The 13,958-nt window shown below is 50.0% G+C and overlaps 1 protein-coding gene across 11 annotated transcripts in view; it reads right to left on the bottom strand.

Moving 5' to 3' along the window:
- Positions 1–13,958, bottom strand: part of MAP7D3 (MAP7 domain containing 3) — a 1,453,570-nt gene that overhangs the window by 1,151,870 nt on the left and 287,742 nt on the right. For all 11 annotated transcript variants that reach the window (XM_069612805.1, XM_069612807.1, XM_069612812.1 and 8 more), the window contains one exon: positions 8,316–8,479. In XM_069612805.1, coding sequence (XP_069468906.1) covers positions 8,316–8,479 — 164 coding nt within the window. The remainder of the gene's footprint in view (positions 1–8,315; positions 8,480–13,958) is intronic.

The raw sequence follows: 13,958 nt of genomic DNA, 5'->3' as shown, positions 1-13,958 counted from the left end.
TCTGTTTTGTCACAGCTTGTCCCAAACGCTTTCCAACGTAACCAATGAAAAGTTGATTGTCCACTCTGACCAGGGACATGCGTGAGATATAAAAGCTCAACGCTCTCCTAGGATCAAGCCTATGGAGCCTCTCCTCTTCCTTACCAGGATGTGGAGGAGGATAGAACGCCGGAAGAACAACCTTCTGGCTCAAATGAAATTCCGAAACCACCTTCGGAAGAAAAGAAGGACGAACTCTAAGGACAACCTTGTCCTTGTGAAACACAGTGAAGGGTGGCTTAACTGAAAGTGCCTGTAACTCACTCACTCTGCGAGCGGAAGTAACCGCAACTAAAAACACAGTTTTCAGAGTTAACAGCCTCAAAGGGCAAGAATGTAAAGGCTCAAACGGAGCACCCATAAGAAACTTAAGAACAAGGTTCAAATCCCAGCCTGGCACCAAAAAAGGTGACGGAGGGAACACATTAGTGAGCCATTTCAAAAACTGCGAAATTAAAGGAATCTTAAAATAGGAACACTCTTCAGACGAGCGCTTAAATATGGACAGCGCCGCCAGGTAACCTTCAATGGTTCCCACTTGCAAGCCCCTGTGGGCCAAAGAAAGCAAAAAAGACAAAACCATGGGAATGTCGTATTCAAAAGGATCCACATTCTGAACTCTACACCAGTCGCAGAACTTGCTCCAACGGCAACGGTACAGAGACTTAGTTGCCGGCCGCCTGGCCGAGAGCAACACCTCCATCACGTCTTCAGGGAGGTCCCAATCCTTATACATCAACCTTTCAGAAGCCAAGCGTGAAGATTGAGGGATCGGACCTCTAGATGGAGAACCTGACCCCCCCCCCCCCTCCCGTGAGAGCAGATTGTCTCGGTAGGGAAGACGACGTGGAGGGCAGATGGACAAGTCTAGGAGGTCCAGGTACCACGTCCTCCGGGCCCACGCCGGGGCAATGAGGAACATCCGGGAACCGAACCTCCGTAACCTCCGCAACACTTGCGGGATGACGGGGACTGGAGGAAACGCGTACAGCAGTGGGAATGACTACTCCACCACAAACGCGTCTCCTAAGGCTCCTTTTGGAGGAAATTCCTGCAAGCAAAACCTTTCGCACTTCCGGTTGACACTGGAGGCGAAGAGATCCACTTGAGGGGTCCCCCAAAGGGCGAAGATCTCCAGGAGAATCTCCTGAGCCAGCTCCCACTCGTGAGAGATCGTGCTCTGCCTGCTCAGAGCATCCGCCATCTCGTTGTTTCCGGCCAGATGAACTGCCGAGATCGACACTTCCTGCTGGATGGCCCAGAACTCGAGCTGCATTGCCTCCCTGCACAGCGGAAGTGACCCTGCCCCCCCTTTTTGTTGAGGTAGTGCATGGCCACCGTGTTGTCCGTCAGAATCAGGTCACTCTTCCCGCGCACAGTCGGCAGAAAAGCCTTCAGGGCTAGCCCGACGGCCCTCAGCTCCAACAGATTGATATGGAGTATGGACTCCGACAGAGACCAACGACCGCTGACTGTCAGCTCGTTGGCATGAGCTCCCCATCCCATGAGGGATGTGTCCGTCACGATCGTCACCTCCGGCCAGGGCAGCCAAAATGGGGCACCCTTCATCAGATTGCCCTCGACGGCCCACCATAGAAGGTCCCGGGCTACCGAGGGCGGCACCTGAACAGGGTCCGACAGCCTGCCGGAGGACTGAGACCACTGGAGCTTGAGCGCCCACTGCAAAGATCTCATCCGCAGACGAGCCTCTGGCACCAGAAAAATGCAGGATGCCATGAGGCCGAGCAGTCTCAAGAACTCGGACGCTGGGAGAGTCTGGGCAAACTGAAACCTGTGCACCATCTGCTGAATGTGAAGAGCCCTCACCTGAGGAGGAAAACACTGCCCCAGGGATGTGTCGAGCACTGCTCCGATGTACTGGAGCCGCTGTGTTGGTGTCAAATGGGACTTCTTTAAATTGAGGGAGAAGCCCAGCCTGTGAAGGGAGTGGCAGGTGACGGACAGATGATCCATGACTTGCTCGGGAGAGCTCCCCCTGATCAATCGTCCAGGTAGGGGTAGACGTGAATCCTCCCTTTTTTTGAGATGCGCTGCCACCACCACCATGAGCTTGGTGAAAACCCTCAGGGTGGATGTCAATCCGAACGGCAGGACCCGAAACTGAAAGTGCGAGTCGCCAACCGCGAACCTCAGGTACTTCTTGTGCTTGGGATGGATCGGCACATGGAAGTAAGCATCCTCGAGAGACACCAACCAGTTCTGAAGTTGAAGGGCCTGGAGGACTTGAGAAAGAGTCACCATCTTGAACTTGTCCTTCCTGAGGAGTTTGTTCAAACCACGCAAGTCCATGATGGGTCTCAATCCTCCCATCTTTCTTTGAAATCAAAAAATAAGGGGAATACTATCCCTTTTTCCTCTCTGCTACAGGCACCAGTTCTATGGCGCCTTCCTCCAGCAGGGCTTGAATTTCCTGTGCAAAGAGCAGATCCGGACTCTTCAAAGAGAGGTTCCCTGGTGGATTGTCGTGAGGCCTCTGCCGAAAGGGAAGACAGTAGCCGTGGGTTATGATCTCCAGAACCCACACATCTGAAGTAATGGCTTGCCACTCTACAAGTTGCTGCGCCAGCCTTCCCCCAACCGGCGTACTATGGGACCTGGCCTCATGACTGAGTGGTAGCGGCTGCGGCGTTGCCTGAGAGCAAAGAGGTAACTGCCCGAGCGGCCTTGGCACCTTGAGTACCTTTGTTTCCACCTCTGGCACTCTTACGATGGCCTCTTTGACTGCTAGCTCCTCTCGCTTTACTGAAGGACGAGTAATAGCGAAAGGAACCTCATCTCCATTGCTGTCCCCTAGGACGAAAAGGCGGAGGTTGGCAAACTGCAGCGCCCAACGACTTTGCTGCAGCTTTGGAGGTCTGCAACCTCTCAAGGCTCTTGTCAGCCTTGCTGCCAAAAAGGTGTTAACCGTCAAAGGGCATGTTGAGGAGCCGGGACTGCACATCAGGAGCAAACCCAGACTTCCTCAACCACGCAAACCTGCGCATTACGGTGCTCGCCGCCATGGACCGGCTGACACAATCCGTCAAGTCCAAACCCGACTGAACGGCCTCACACATGGCATCCTTGCCATCCTGAACCATAGCAAGGAAACCATCCCGTTCGTCCCCTTCGGGAATATGATCAGCCGCTAATGCAACACAGTTCCACAGAGTGTGAGTGAAACAAGACAAGGCACATATGGAGTTGGCCGCCTGAAGCGCCATAACCCCAGAAGAAAACACTTTCTTCGCCCAGCTATCAAAACGTTTGTCGTCCCTATATGGAGGGATGGTAGGATACAACGCCTGCTTTGCCAGGGCCGTAGCCACCTGCACCACCAAACTCTCTGAGGTGGGGTGCCTAGACAAGTAGCAGGGGTCCCTACTGGCTGGACGGTATTTTCGCGACAAAGACTTGCCCTCTGCCGGGAGACTCACCCAGGAGAAAAGGCAAAACCGGGTCAGTGGGTGGACCGAGATCAAGGATGTCCGTGAGATCATCCTGAACGAACTCCCCTGGTGGAGCTGACCAACCCAAGTACTCGGTAACCCGAGACATAAGGCGCCGATATGACGAATCGGCATGAGTGCCAGGCTCCGGCCGACAAAACTCCACCTCCGGACAGGTGTCCAGTCCACTGGCATCATGCAGTGACTGCCTCAGGTCATCAAACTGACTATGGCCCGAGATAAGGTCATCTGGAACTGTAACTGGAACCAGGCCGCCATCAGAGCCTTCATCACCCTCTGAAATGTACTCCAGGCGGGGAGAGGAAGACCCCTGCTGACCAAAGCAGTGGCGGACCTTAGCGACAGCCTTTTTAGGGGCAAACCCCGTGCCACGAGGCCCCTCCGACACCACTGCCTCGAAAGGCGTCGAGGGCGCCGAACGAGTCGGCGCCGACAGAAAAGGCATTGATGTCGAGCGAATCGGCGTCGACGTCAGCTGCAACGCCTCCAGCATCGGTGGCGTCAACACAGTCCTCGAAGCCGGAGCTCCGAGCGTGTCGCTCGACAACCTGGGCGCCGACGACCCCCTCGAAGACAGAACCTCGAGAAAAATCGTCGACGACCTCGGCGCCACAGGCGTCGACGTCTTCTTTGAAGACGGCACAGGATCACGCGGTCTCGAGCGTGTCGAGGACCGGGACCTGGAACGGGCATGGCAAGAACGGCTACCCTTGTCCGAGCGGGACCTCTCCCGCGAGCCGTGCCGACCACCCGAGCCCAAAGGTGTACGGGCGGTGTCTCTCGACCGATGCCGACCGACCCCACTCGGAGGCGCAGACAGACCGGTGCCCTGCGATTCCATAATCGCTAGCATCTGCTTACCGTAGGAAGCCCATTCCTACGGTGTCGCTTGCATGGAGGGATAAGCGACCCGCCGACGGGCGGAGTCCTCGGAAGAGGTCGGTGAAGGCGACCTATGCCGGCGCTTCCTGGAATGCCTAGAAGAGGCGGATGAGTGGCGAGACCGACTGCTGGAAGGAGACCCACCGGACTTCCGACGACACGGAGAGTCACCCCTCGAGTCATCGGTCGAAAGCCCCGCAGACCTCGACTTCCGGGGCTTAGACACCCGACCTTCCGACAGTTTCTTCTTGCGTTCTCGCAAGGCCTTCGCAGTGAGCGACTGGCACGTATCGTGGGCCTCCCCGAGGCACCAGAGGCAAGCGTTGTGCGAGTCCGTGACCGACATCTTGAACCCACAGTCCCCGCAGTTCTTGAAGCCCGGACGCGGGGTCGAAGATGAGAAAAACATTGCCACAAACAACCCAACAGGTTCAACGAACCGAGAAAGAAAACAGTAACTCCAACGAGTCGAGGCGTACGTACCGAGATTCACGAAGCGAACACGTTCGCAGAAAAAACGGAACTGAGGCTATGGGCGTCGTGCCTCCTACTTATCACATCGGGTGATGTCGGCCGTCGGAGGAGGTCCTCGGGGACAGCGCATGGACCTCATCGACGCAGGACGCAGACGCCAAAGATTTTCCGAAGCAGCACAGCTGTGGACATTACCTGTCATAGATATGGAATACGTCGGAGGACCCAATCCCCTCAAATTATATTTACCAGATCAAAAACCATTCGGGATAAAGTTAGTCCCTCATTCTTTTAGATTAAAAGTGATCCACTCAGTGAAAACAGAACATGGCTGTCACCAACCACAGGATTTCACAAATGTGGCAATTGTTCGATGTGCAAATTTGCAATCAGTAATATCACCCAATACACTACAGTCAATGGGCTTAACATACAGATTCGATATTTCATTAATTGTCGAACTACGCATGTTGTATATGCATTGAAATGGGCCATTTGGAAAGAGCTATATTGGGTCTACTATCAGACAATTACGAATTAGGATTCGAGAGCATTTAACGAGTTTAGGCAGTCAGGATCCGAGACTGCCCCTCACCATTCATTGGAAACCTAAGCACCAAACGGACAATAAAGAAAACATCTGCTTTGTAGGTTTGATGAAAGCAAAGTTAGGGAAAAGAGGGGGTGATATCACACTTAAAATGAGACAATTGGAATCTAAATACATTTGTTTACTACGCTGTACACAAGTAGGTCTCAACATGGATAATGAGATGTATGTATTTTTCTGACTCTTGAGGCCTAATGATGGGTTCATTAATTTTTGAATTTTTGACTATGTAATTTCCAGTTTATTTTACCTTTAGAATGTTTTAAGTTACTGCCATTCTTGATATGTCCATAATTATTTTTCAACATACAATCATCCTCCATGTTTAGTATTCAGTGGAGTGGGTTGCTTTACTGTGGTTATACCAATTCTATATTAAAATACATTAACATTGTGCCACACATTGGATACGAATAATACCATGTGGAGTATTTGTCCGGCATTGGGATGTATGGACGGCAACCTCAATGACACATTTGGAGGTGACTATCTACCCCTAGATCAGTAAATCAAGAATACCAGCATTTTGAATATTTTACAAATAGTTTTGCAGTGAGTGACTGTTTTTCACATCAATGGTAACACGCATGCGCCAACACGTAGCACTCGTAATGACAGTACGCAATGTTGAGTTACTTGACGAATTCGGGCAACACGCATGCGCCCAGATGAAGCACACGCAATGATAAAGTATGTAATGGTGAAGTCACTTGCCGAATTCATAGCATGCGCGACAGATTAGTGGCGTGGACTCCGCGCATGTCCAGTATTGATATAATTGGAACCAATCAGGGTTCTGTATTTCCGACGCTGTAAGCTTTTAACACCATGGGAACAGCGTTCGCGTCTCTAAGTATTCGCACGGCATGGGATAGGGATCGGGCCCTGGTAATTGGTGAGCAATTATTTTTACAGTCAATATTACTGTGTATCGCGTAGCATGGAAAGCATTCTTTTAACAAGGCGCCTTCTCTGACTGGATGCGTTTATACGTTCTTTGCCCAACGGGAGATAAGGAATTCGGACTGTGAATGACATCTAAGTCAGGACAACAAGATAACGATAGCTCTGGATGGTGAGCACTTATGGATTTTATACATTTTTTCATATTGTACATTCAGGAACAATTAGATGCATAATTAGGCGCATATGAACATTGGTTCTTTAATTTTGTCTTGGTTATTGCTATTAGATCTTATTCAAAAAACGTTATTGAACTAACAGATTTGTGATTCATTTTTTAATTAAACACGTGACTTGACCTGCTGTTTATTGAGTTCTAAGAAGATTGGTGAGACCCGGTTTATTTGGATATCACACTATATCCATGCACGAAACTTGATCAAGTGACTCCCATCACTCCACTAAGTTATGTGTACCCCACACATTCACGATGCTCCTTATTCAGGATTGCCATTTTATATCTCGAGTCGTCACTTCATAATAATAATATTCTTCACTTGTGTATATTAACCAACATATTAGCCTTTAGTTAGGAGCAGTTTTTGGATCTACTCAATTACTATCCATATGTACACCAATTTTGGGTTCATTTGTCGAAATGTCACTCTGAGGTGTTGTACGTGCATGTCTAGTGCCTGACATGTTTTCCAAGCACATTACAAATATATATGATGATTTGTAAACCAATACATTCAGATAATTAAGGAATATGTATTGTTGTCTTCTTCTGTTTCCTCCCCGCAACTCCTGTATTCATCCTCATGAACGTGGTATGTGAACCTCTTATGTTTTCTATTACATATTTTATTTCCTTTTTATTTCAATGTGTGTGATGTCTTTCCAATTTGAATTCATTTGTTTACATTGGACTACAATGATTCATCTGTTCATCATGTCAGCCTTGAGAACGACTTTTTTGTCGAAACACGTGTCAGCTGACATTGTGTAATAATAAATTACTGGTGCCCATGGACTTTGATTATTCAATCTTATGTATATTCACACTTTATTCATCACACTAACCTTTTCAATTTATGGTAGTGCGCGCTTAGCAAGTCATTTCTTTCAAAGAGCAATTCTAATTACTATTTGCATGCAATGTAATGCTCTTTATTTTCATGTGTGCACAGACTACTAGGGCCTTCCACTCTGCAGCGCTTCGAAGCCATAGCAATTGCAGTAGGCACTATGCAAATATGAAATAACATTTATTGGACAACTGACACATGGATAGTTTTTGGATTGCCTTTGGATCAGTTTTCAATTTTTTTGCTTGAGATTTGGTGTGTTCATTTTCCTAGTTAGTGCGTCCTCATGCCTCCTAGGGTTAAGTCTTTACATCCTTTTCTGTTAACACTGGGCTCGCTATTGTTTTTTCATTTGTCACTGCAGTCGGGCAATCCTGCCTTGCCCCTTTTCCCTCTTCCACCTGTCCACTGTATATTGCAGTTAAGCAACACTAATAGGGGAAGTAGTAAAAGAACGGTGTGCTTTTACTTTACTAATATACTTTCTTTGCAGCCTCGGAGGGAGAGAGTCTGGCATCATTCCTCCTGTTATACCTTTTGCTCCAACAGAGGAGTAGTGACCCTAAACCCTTCTGGCTGATCTATTGAGAAGATGCAGCATCAGTTCACGTGGGATGCCAGTCGTGACAGTGATCTGATTTGTGGTTTTATTTGGAAAATAAAGTAGTTTGAAACCGATTTGATTTTGCAGTTCTAATGTAGTCATTTAGGTTTTCTGGGATGTGCTCGACTAGCAGCGATTATTCTACAGTAATGTATCAATTCAAATGATTTCTTCGATAATACAAAAGCATTCGAAATGTAACAATATGAACCTTTTAAAGGTTTAACAAGTACTGTATTAGACACCTTTTCCTCTTCTGTTTTTATTTTCCTTTTTTCTTCTACTGCTGCTCTTCGCTGCTCCTCTTTCAGTTTTTGTCCTTCCATTTTTCTGTGCCTTTCTTCCATTTGCTTTTCATACTGCAGTTTTGCTTTCTTCTCCCTTTCAATCATCTGTGATTCTTTGGCGGCTACAAAAACAAGAACACTTGCTATTAAACTAAAGAACATGGATTACTACTCAAGTGACATGAACATCTGATTCATGACATTTCCACAAACATGGTCAGCGATACCGCATATCTGCCTTATATTTTCAAATAAGCATCTGGACAGTGTATGCAGTTTATACACCGCAAAGACAGCCTACCAATTCTGCATACCATAGTCATCAAAATGCATTTCAAAACATAGCGCATTACATAATCAGTGAGTGTCAAATTAATGACAAAAATAAGTAGCCATTCAGAGCCCTTTAAAATCCCAATCTTTCACCTATGGCCACTCTGACCTCGGAGATGGGGAGAGTAAGGGTGAAATGGTAGCATCTGCCACAAAGTCAGACCACCTTCAAATGTTGTCAGAGATCAAAAAGGAAATTAAGGACTCCATTGCCCGAGATCTCACAGAAGGTGGCTGTAATTGACAAGTATATCGGCTCTGTCAAATTTCGCATTGACAACCTGGAAAACAATATGTGGGAAAAATAAACGTACAAGTTCTCTCAACGGACCAACAGGGTGCACGGGCTGGAAGTCAGAAGCCCCTTAATACTCCAGAGGAAGGAGGATTCAGAAAAGAGATTGAGAAGAAAGAACATACGTCTGAGGTATTCCCTCACAAATTCATTATTCAGAGCTTAAAGCCCATGTTCTTGACCTGTTTAAAACTCTCCATCGTGTATCTGAGGGTGATGATATTGAGCAGGACCAAACGCAGAGACTGTACTCATACATGCAGTTCCGAAACAATCCGATTCCGGATGTCTTGACAAGGGCTCACTACTACCAAATAAAAGGACGACATCATGGCCGCTGCCAGAGCATCCTCAAAGGTGGTTTACAGCGGGTCGCAAATAATGTTTCTACAGGACCTTGCACCATCCACCCTGGGTAAAAGAAGAGTTCTGGGATGGTCCGACGACGTATTCCATATCTATAACAGGTAATGTCCACAGCTGTGCTGCTTCGGAAACATTTTGGCGTCTGCGTCCTGCGTCGATGACGTCGATGCGCCGTCCCCGAGGACCTCCTCCGACGGCCGACGTCACCCGATGTGATAAGTAGGACGCACAACGCCCATAGCCGCAGTTATAGTTTTTTCCGAGAACGTGTGCCACCAGTTTTCTGCCAGTCTGACACACAAGGCCTTGCGGAACGCAAGCTACAATCCCAAAAGAAATTCTGCAGCGGGGAAGGCAGGGAGGGAGCGATATGGAACACGTCGTCGGACCATCCCATCGAAAGAACGTTACCAGGTAAGAAAGTAACTTGTTCTTCGAGGGGATTGGGTCCTCCGACGTATTCCATATCTATGACAGACTCCCAAAGCAGTACCAAGCAAGGAGGTGGGAAAGAATTTAGAATACAAATTTAGCATGCCCAATCAAATTGCGGAATAGAGAACTGCCTTGCCAAAGGCCAGATTTTGCCCCCTGATGGAATCGAGGGAATAGTGATGTACAAAAGTATGTACTGAAGCCCACGTGGCTGCATCACAGATGTGACGAATAGGAACAGCCCTCTGCAGGGCAGTAGACGCAGCCACTCCTCTGGTAGAATGGGCTCGAAGGCCAGCCGGAGGGTCCTTACCCGCCAAGCGGTAACACTCGGAGATAGCTAAAATAATCCAACAAGACAAAGTCTGTTTCGTCACAGCTTGTCCCAAACGCTTTCCAGCGTAACCAATGAAAAGTTGATCGTCCACTCTGACCCGGGACATGCGCGAGATATAAAAGCTCAACGCTCTCCTAGGATCAAGCATATGGAGCCTCTCTTTTCCTTACCAGGATGTGGAGGAGGATAGAACGCCGGAAGAATAACCTTCTGGCTCAAATGAAAATCCGAAACCACCTTCGGAAGAAAAGAAGGACGAACTCTAAGGTCAACCCTGTCCTTGTGAAATACAGTGAAGGGTGGCTTAACTGAAAGTGCCTGTAACTCACTCACTCTGCGAGCGGAAGTAACCGCAACTAAAACACTGTTTTCAGAGTTAACAGCCTCAAAGGGCAAGAATGTAAAGGCTCAAACGGAGCACCCATAAGAAACTTAAGAACAAGGTTCAAATCCCAACCTGGCACCAGAAAAGGTGACAGAGGGAACACATTAGTGAGCCCTTTCAAAAACTGCAAAATTAAAGGAATCTTAAAATAGGAACACTCTTCAGACGAGCGCTTTAATATGGACAGCGCCGCCAGGTAACCTTTAATGGTTCCCCACTTGCAAGCCCCTGTGAGCCAAAGAAAGCAAAAAAGACAAAACCATGGGAATGTCGCATTCAAACAGATCCATATTCTGAACTCTGCACCAGTCGCAGAACTTTCTCCAACGGCAACGGTACAGAGACTTAGTTGCCGGCCGCCTGGCCGAGAGCAACACCTCCATCACGTCTTCAGGGAGGTCCCAATCCTTCTACCTCAACCTTTCAGAAGCCAAGCGTGAAGATTGAGGGATCTGACCTCTGGATGGAGAACCTGACCCCCCTCCCGTGAGAGCAGATCGTCTCGGTAGGGAAGACGACGTGGAGGGCAGATGGACAAGTCTAGAAGGTCCGGGTACCACGTCCTCCGGCCCACGCCGGAGCAATGAGGATCATCCAGGAACCGAACCTCCGTAACCTCCGCAACACTTGCGGGATGACGGGGAGTGGAGGACACGCGTACAGCAGTGGGAATGACCACTCCACCACGAGCACGTCTTCTAAGGCTCCTTTTGGAGGAAATTCCTGCGAGCAAAACCTTTCGCACTTCCGGTTCAGACTGGAGGCGAAGAGATCCACTTGAGGGGTCCCCCAAAGGGCGAAGATCTCCAGGAGAATCTCCTGAGCCAGCTCCCACTCGTGAGAGATCGTGCTCTGCCTGCTCAGAGCGTCCGCCATCTCGTTGTCATCTCCGGCCAGATGAACTGCCGAGATCGAAAATTCCTGCTGGATAGCCCAGAACTCGAGCTGCATCGCCTCCCTGCACAGCGGAAGTGACCCTGCCCCGCCCCCCCTTTTTGTTGAGGTAGTGCATGGCCACCGTGTTGTCCGTCAGAATCAGGACACTCTTCCCGCGCACAGTCGGCAGAAAAGCCTTCAGGGCTAGCCTGACGGCCCTCAGCTCCAACAGATTGATATGGAGCCTGGACTCCGACGGAGATCAACGACCGCTGACTGTCAGCTCGTTGGCATGAGCTCCCCATCCCGTGAGGGATGCGTCCGTCACGATCGTCACCTCCGGCCAGGGCAGCCAAAATAGGGCACCCTTCATCAGATTGCCCTCGACGGCCCACCACAGAAGGTCCCGGGCTACCGAGGGCGCCACCTGAACAGGGTCCGACAGCCTGCCGAAGGACTGAGACCAGTGGAGCTTGAGTGCCCACTGCAAAGATCTCATCTACAGATGAGCCTCTGGCACCAGAAAAATGCAGGATGCCATGAGGCTGAGCAGTCTCAAGAACTCGGATGCTGGGAGAGTCTGGGCAAACTGAAACCTGTGCACCATCTGCTGAATGTGAAGAGCCCTCACCTGAGGAGGAAAACACTGCCCCAGGGACGTATCGAGCACTGCTCCGATGTACTGGAGCCGCTGCGTTGGTGTCAAATGGGACTTCTTTAAATTGAAGGAGAAGCCCAGCCTGTGAAGGGAGTGGCAGGTGACGGACAGATGATCCAGGACTTGCTCTGGAGAGCTCCCCCTGATCAACCAATCGTCCAGGTAGGGGTAGACGTGAATACCCACTTTCCTGAGATGCGCTGCCACCACCACCATGAGCTTGGTGAAAACCCTCAGGTCGGAGGTCAATCCGAACGGCAGGACCCGAAACTGAAAGTGCGAGTCGCCAACCGCGAACCTCAGGTACTTCTTGTGCTTGGGATGGATCGGCACATGGAAGTAAGCATCCTTGAGGTCGAGAGACACCAACCAGTCCTGAAGTTGAAGGGCCTGGAGGACTTGAGAAAGAGTCACCATCTTGAACTTGTCCTTCCTGAGGAGTTTGTTCAAACCGTGCAAGTCCATGATGGGTCTCAATCCCCCGTCTTTCTTTGAAATCAAAAAATAAGGGGAATACCATCCCTTGTTCCTCTCCGCTACAGGCACCAGTTCTATGGCGCCTTTCTCCAGCAGGGCGTGAATTTCCTGCGCAAGGAGCGGATCTGGACTCTTCAAAGAGAGGTTCCCTGGTGGATTGTCGCGAGGCCTCTGCCGAAAAGGAAGACAGTAGCCGTGGGTTATGATCTCCAGAACCCACACATCTGAAGTAATGGCTTGCCACTCTACAAGATGCTGCGCCAGCCTTCCCCCAGTCGGCGAACCATGGGACCTGGCCTCATGACTGAGTGGTAGCAGCTGCGGCGTTGTCTGAGGGCAAAGAGGCAACCGCCCGAGCGGCCTTGGCACCTCGAGTACCTTTGTTTCCACCTCTGGCACTCTTACGATGGCCTCTTTGACTGCTAGCTCCTCTTGCTTTACTGAAGGACGAGTAATAGCGAAAGGAACCTCCCCTCCATTGCTGTCCCCTAGGACAAAAAGGCGGAGGCTGGCGAACTGCAACGCCCAACGACTTCGCTGCAGCTTTGGAGGTCTGCAACCTCTCAAGGCTCTCGTCAGCCTTGCTGCCAAAAAGGTGTTCACCGTCAAAGGGCATGTTGAGGAGCCGGGACTGCACATCAGGAGCGAACCCAGACTTCCTCAACCACGCAAACCTGCGCATTACGGTGCTCGCCGCCATGGACCGGCTGACACAATCCGCCAAGTCCAAACCCGACTGAACGGCCTCACACATGGCATTCTTGCCATCCTGAACCACAGCAAGGAAACCATCCCGTTCGTCCCCTTTGGGAATATGATCAGCCTCTAATGCAACACAGTTCCACAGAGTATGTGTGAAACGAGACAAGGCACATATGGAGTTGGCCGCCTGAAGCGCCATACCCCCAGAATAAAACAATTTCTTCACCCAATCGTCAAAACGTTTGTCGTCCCTATCCGGAGGGATGGTAGGATACGACGCTTGCTTTGCCGGGGCCGTAGCCGTCTGCACCACCAAACTCTCCGGGGTGGGGTGCCTAGACAAGTAGCAGGGGTCGTTACTGGCTGGACGGTATTTTCGCGACAAAGACTTGCCCACTGCCGGGAGACTCTCCGGATCAGTCCAAGCCGCCGCCACCCTTCTCTGCAAAGCCATATCAAAAGGCAAAACCGGGTCAGTGGGTGGACCGAGATCAAGGATGTCCGTGAGATCATCCTGAACGAACTCCCCTGGGGGAGCCGACCAACCCAAGTACTCAGTAACCCGAGACATAATGCGCCGATATGACGAATCGGCATGAGTGCCAGGCTCCGGCCGACAAAACTCCACCTCCGGAGAGGTGTCCAATCCACTGGCATCATGCAGTGACTGCCTCAGGTCATCAAACTGACTATGGCCCGAGAAAAGTTCATCCGGAACCGGAACCGGAACCAGACCG

The sequence above is a fragment of the Ambystoma mexicanum genome, chromosome 5p (assembly GCF_040938575.1).
Source record: "Ambystoma mexicanum isolate Mex_15411 chromosome 5p, UKY_AmexF1_1, whole genome shotgun sequence".
Taxonomy (NCBI): Eukaryota; Metazoa; Chordata; class Amphibia; order Caudata; family Ambystomatidae; genus Ambystoma; species Ambystoma mexicanum.
The sequence above is the reverse complement of the archived record's forward strand: the minus strand, read 5'-3'. Positions and strand labels throughout refer to the sequence as shown.